Source organism: Hevea brasiliensis, chromosome 8, assembly GCF_030052815.1.
Source record: "Hevea brasiliensis isolate MT/VB/25A 57/8 chromosome 8, ASM3005281v1, whole genome shotgun sequence".
Taxonomy (NCBI): domain Eukaryota; kingdom Viridiplantae; phylum Streptophyta; class Magnoliopsida; order Malpighiales; family Euphorbiaceae; genus Hevea; species Hevea brasiliensis.
In genome coordinates, this window is record NC_079500.1 from 6833189 (window position 1) to 6839229 (window position 6041).

General features: G+C 37.2%; 1 protein-coding gene across 1 annotated transcript; it reads left to right on the forward strand.

Moving 5' to 3' along the window:
- Positions 1-155: 155 nt before the first annotated feature.
- Positions 156-4456, forward strand: LOC110642594 (stromal 70 kDa heat shock-related protein, chloroplastic). Its single transcript, XM_021794697.2, has 8 exons — positions 156-1023; positions 1544-1796; positions 2040-2119; positions 2216-2358; positions 2440-2538; positions 2683-2872; positions 3024-3422; positions 3736-4456. Exons 1-8 carry the CDS (start codon positions 475-477, stop codon positions 4129-4131), a joined length of 2109 nt encoding a protein of 702 aa, XP_021650389.2. The 5' UTR covers positions 156-474; the 3' UTR covers positions 4132-4456.
- Positions 4457-6041: the final 1585 nt, after the last annotated feature.

The window sequence follows — 6041 nt, forward strand, 5'->3', positions numbered from 1 at the left end:
TGATCCATTTTAAGCCGAAAGCCTAAGTCCACTACCCAACATGATGGGCTGACCCACATGACTGAGCCCATACTCAGTCTCAGCCTAACACTAACAAACAACCCGCACAGCAACACCACGACCACCTCGATCTTTCCATTCGGGCAGCGGGAAAACCCAATCCTACGGTCAATATTCCTGCCCGTGTGCAGCCCTAGATGGTTCTGGAATTCTTCCACGTGTCATCACCAAACCCTTAACCATCTCACGTTGTCTCTCTCGCTCACACTCGTCCTCTATAAGCCCAAAACCCTTCTCGCATGTCTTATCTTCTCCGAGCTCTGCTTCTGTATAACCACAAGCACAAAAGTATTTAGGGTTTTATCCCAATTCTGTCCGTTGTAGTTGGGATTTTGAATTGGTTTATTCACTTACTTTAATTCCCGCTTATAGCTGTCGGTCTTTTCAGTCTAATTTCATCAAAAACCATAGAAAATGGCTTCCTCCACGGCTCAGATTCACGTTCTAGGCGGTATTGGGTTTTCTTCGTCTTCCTCCAGAAAACCCAGTTTTTCATTTTCGCCAAAGACTGTTTTCTTTGGTCAAAATCTGAGGTCGCCAACGGCGGCTTTTCTGAGACACAGTAACACCACAAGGAGAAGGAATAGCACTGGACCTTTGAGGGTAGTGAATGAGAAGGTTGTGGGAATCGACCTGGGTACTACCAATTCTGCAGTTGCTGCTATGGAGGGAGGTAAGCCGACGATTGTGACAAACGCGGAGGGTCAGAGGACCACACCTTCAGTTGTGGCATACACAAAGAACGGGGATAGGCTTGTGGGACAGATTGCAAAGCGGCAGGCAGTGGTAAATCCAGAGAATACCTTTTTCTCTGTGAAGAGATTTATAGGGAGGAAGATGTCTGAGGTAGATGAGGAGTCCAAGCAAGTTTCTTATAGAGTGGTAAGAGATGAGAATGGAAATGTTAAGTTGGATTGCCCTGCAATTGGTAAGCAGTTTGCTGCTGAGGAGATTTCTGCTCAGGTATAAACTTAAATTCTGTTATACTCTGTGGTGGTTGATTCTTTTAGATTAATATTGCTCTTGGAATAACTTGGTGTTGGTTGACGTTGCTTTAAAAATAATGTGAACTCTTGTGTTGAGCATCTTTTATTCCGCATAAAAGTTTGCATGGAGGAAAGTTGTTTGCCATTGTTGTACTAGTATATTGTATTTAACTTTGTTTTGTCTAGCAATTAACTTGAAGATTGTGGAATGAATGGATTAGTTATGGTGCTCAGGTTCTTGAGGTACAATTACTAAGTTTTTGCAAAAGATTTTCACTGTGAAGTTTTGAGGAATTTGTATTGTTTGCGCGTGCGCGCACACGCACACAAGTATTAAACTGGAGTATGTGACTGCAGGCGTGCTTTTATTTAAATTGGAATATGTGACTGCAGGCGTGCTTTTATATTCACATTTTCTTTCGTGGTTGGGATACAGTTTGGACTTTTAAATTTGAGGATAATTGATTGCCAATGATTTGTTGGTTTTTCAAATATAGGTTTTGAGGAAGCTTGTGGACGATGCCTCGAAGTTTTTGAATGATAAAGTGACCAAAGCTGTGGTCACAGTGCCTGCTTACTTCAATGATTCCCAAAGGACAGCGACAAAAGATGCTGGCCGAATTGCTGGGTTGGAAGTTCTTCGTATAATCAATGAACCTACTGCTGCATCATTGGCATATGGGTTTGAAAAGAAGAACAATGAAACTATCCTGGTATTTGACCTTGGTGGTGGCACTTTTGATGTTTCAGGTACTCTGATTGTTGCCTGAAATACTTGCTTCCATGGTTTCACTTGTGTTTTTGTTTTGGAGATTAAGTTGTTATCGGTGATAATTTTTTCTGATGATTCCCTCTGCTGATTCACAAAGTTCTTTTGGTTGTATCACATTTACAAAGTACAAAATCATGATAATATTTTTCTTGCTTAGTTTTAAAATAATTCCATTCCACACTGTAAAATTCTGTATTCATTTCCTAATATCCTGACTGCAGTGCTTGAAGTTGGTGATGGAGTTTTTGAAGTGCTCTCTACTTCAGGAGATACACATTTGGGTGGTGATGACTTTGATAAGGTTTGAGTTATTTCACTGACCTATTGCAATGAATGTTCGTGTTTCTTTTGCTTTTGTTACTTGGAGATTTAAACGATACACTTCTTGTTTATGCAGAGAGTTGTTGATTGGCTCGCTGCCAACTTTAAGAATGATGAAGGCATTGATCTTTTGAAGGACAAACAAGCACTTCAGCGGCTGACTGAGACAGCTGAGAAGGCTAAAATGGAGCTGTCATCTCTGACGCAGACCAACATCAGGTATATTGGTTGTACTGGTTGATCTCTCAATTTTCAATACTGGGAAATTGTGTTGCTGATTTTTTTTTTTTGGGTTTCCAGTTTGCCTTTCATCACTGCTACTGCTGATGGACCCAAGCATATTGAGACCACACTTACAAGAGCCAAGTTTGAGGAATTGTGTTCAGATTTGCTTGACCGGTGCCTACTATTGCTGTGACTTAGTTATTGACTTTTTTCTTGATGCATTTTAATTGTATTTTTCACATGCATTTGCATAATATCTTCAAATCCTGGTCTTGGTTCACCCTGATCTAATTATTGTTCTTTTTATTTCTTTGTAAGGCTTAAAACACCAGTTGAAACTGCCTTACGGGATGCAAAACTCTCCTTTAAAGACATTGATGAGGTGATACTTGTTGGTGGATCAACACGTATGCCAGCTGTACAGGAACTTGTAAAGAAAATGACAGGGAAGGATCCAAATGTTACTGTAAATCCAGACGAAGTAGTTGCACTAGGTGCTGCAGTTCAGGTTGTTCTACTCTCCTATTATTAATAGAAAATTGTGTTATGTACTTGTTATGTGCTTTTGCAATAATGCACATAGGTTAATTTCTTTTGATATTCTGGTATCAATTGTTGGTAAGTTGACATATTCTGTGCTCTTCCTTGTTGGAGGCTAGGCTGGTGTATTGTCTGGAGATGTCAGTGATATTGTGCTGTTGGATGTGACACCTTTGTCACTTGGTCTGGAGACTCTTGGAGGGGTCATGACAAAAATCATTCCCAGAAACACTACACTGCCCACATCCAAATCAGAGGTGTTCTCAACTGCTGCAGATGGACAGACTAGTGTCGAAATTAATGTACTTCAGGGTGAGAGAGAGTTTGTTAGGGACAACAAATCCCTTGGCAGCTTCCGCCTTGATGGTATCCCACCAGCACCACGAGGAGTTCCTCAGATTGAGGTTAAATTTGACATAGATGCCAATGGTATTCTTTCTGTTACTGCTGTTGATAAAGGTACTGGCAAGAAGCAAGACATCACCATTACTGGTGCTAGTACCTTACCCAGTGATGAGGTATGTTCTGCCAATGAGCATGATATGAACTGAGTTCTTATGGCATTTACCATTAATTGACATTTGAGATGCATAGTGATTGGACTGGAGTCAAAACTTTGAACCTGTATTTCTTGCGAGGAAATGTACCTGTATGGGATAAATGCAATGGTGTCCTTGAAATTTGAGAGCATAGGAATTACACTAAATAGTAACCAAGTAGCCTATTATCTTCCTTTGATTGCCCTGCTTATAAACTGCTCGTCAAATTTGATCTGGTAAAACATGCTTGTATTTCAATATCGTTTAAGGATACATGAATGAATATGTGCAGGTTGAGAGGATGGTGAATGAAGCTGAAAAGTTTGCAAAGGAGGATAAGGAGAAGAGAGATGCCATTGACACAAAGAACCAGGCAGATTCTGTTGTCTACCAGACTGAGAAGCAGCTGAAAGAGCTAGGAGACAAGGTTCCAGCTCCAGTTAAAGAGAAGGTTGAGGCAAAACTCAAGGAGCTCAAGGATGCAATTGCAGGTGGATCAACCCAAGAAATGAAAGATGCCATGGCTGCCCTTAATCAAGAAGTCATGCAACTTGGCCAGTCGCTTTACAACCAACCAGGCGCAGGTGGTACTGGCCCTGCACCTGGAAGTGAAGCTGGACCATCAGATTCATCAAACAAAGGACCTGATGGAGATGTTATTGATGCAGACTTCACCGATAGCAAGTGAGATGGCAAGACAGTTGGCTAGTTTTTGAGCCCCTTCCTGGTGATGTGTATAAGAAATTGGTTCTGCCTGGTTTAAGGGTTACTGCATTTCCAGACATTTTTGCTCTTTGGAGAGAGAAGAATTGTTTTTAGGAATATAGAGGACCAAGCACCTAATAGCAAACCCATAATAGTGCACTTTTTTGTTTTTTAAATTATAACATTATTTAGATTTTAATTATGGCTTTGATTATTGCTAGTTTTGTTATTAGAGCCATATCTTGGAGTTGCTTCAATGGATTTGCCAGTGATCCAATTATATATAGAGTGAATCACCCTTTGAAGAACTCATAGGAACCTTGCATGAAGTGCAGTTGTACGTTAAAATAAGGTTTGAATTTTAGGTTCACTTGTAGCTTTATGTATGAATGTTTTCATGCCTGAAGACTGGAACTTGGTCTGGACTCTGGACCTAGGAAAAGGTTTTTGTATTTTTTTGGTAGGAGAGGACTCGAAGTTTGGTTGACTGGGTGAGTTCACGGACTGCAATTATCTTAGCTGCCTTTGTATTCACTTTGATAATGCAGCCATCGGAGGATGGTGGTGATACACGCCTAAGCTTTCCACTAATACAAATGGCTTAATATGCTTCACAGAACTTCTCCAGCCATGGGCTTCTATAACGATACTAAAGTATATAGAGATGCGTATTATTTATTTATTGCTTAAATATATAAAATTTATAATTATAATTTCTCCATTCCACAAAAATAAATTTATTTTTCTTTGTTATTTGAAATTATAGGTTTTTCCTTTTTCAAATAATAGTTTATTTATTTATTTGTGATTATATCTCTATTCAATAAATATGCATCAAAAAGTAAAATTTATTAATTTTAGAAATAATTTAATATTTAATTTTTAACGAAGCAATGTAAATGCATAGTATATTAAGAAAAGACTACATAAAATTTATTGTTTTAACTATATTAAAAATATTTTCCTTTTAAGTAGACTTCATTTATTTTATGTATTTTATTTTTTATAATTAAAAGTTTAGAAAAAAATAATAGAAATTTAAAAAAAAAATTAAATCAATTTCAAAGAGAATAACATTTATTTGAAAAAAATATATATAATTTTCAAAATTTAACAAATTCAGTAAAATGTAATAAACTTATTACACTCATAAGTCTAATTACTGTTGCTAGTCATCCTTGGCTGTTAGGTGGCCACCACCAGTCACCAACAATTGACGGCTGGCGAGGAAGCCTTCCCTCGGATGCAATTACATTTGTGTTCAATTTTCAGAGTTGAAATCTTAAATCCTGCTTAATTAGTTCCATCCATAATAACATTTTTCAATAAATAATATTTATAATTTATGATTAAATTACGCTAATTAATTAAATATTTTCTTAAAATTTAAAATTAATTAAATATTTAACTACAATCTACTTTAAATGTTTACTTGAAGAGACAAACTTGTCAACATATATATAGAATAGTGATACAATACCACCTCAAAATATTCGAATGTATATTTCGACCGATCGAATGATAAACATCTTAATTAAGATTATTTGCTAAAAATAAGCATGATACCTTATTCAGGATATTAAATCCCACTTTAATTAGATTTTCCTCAATCGAATCACTTTAATCGAATTTCTCTTAACTAAATCTCAATAGAATTTTATCCAAGTCCTGTATATTGACTTTAAATCTCCATATTCAGATATGTCATCCTCTCTAATAAGCTTTACACACTATTCTCATATCAGTTCTAACTTGAGCATTGGATGGTCCTCATCGGAAATATCATGGTAGACCTCTGACTCATTTATTCTCTATTTTGCAGGTTTATACCTGCTAATAATTTCCATGGACCGCATCAAATAGATTTATAAGTTTCAAGTACTTATTTCAATC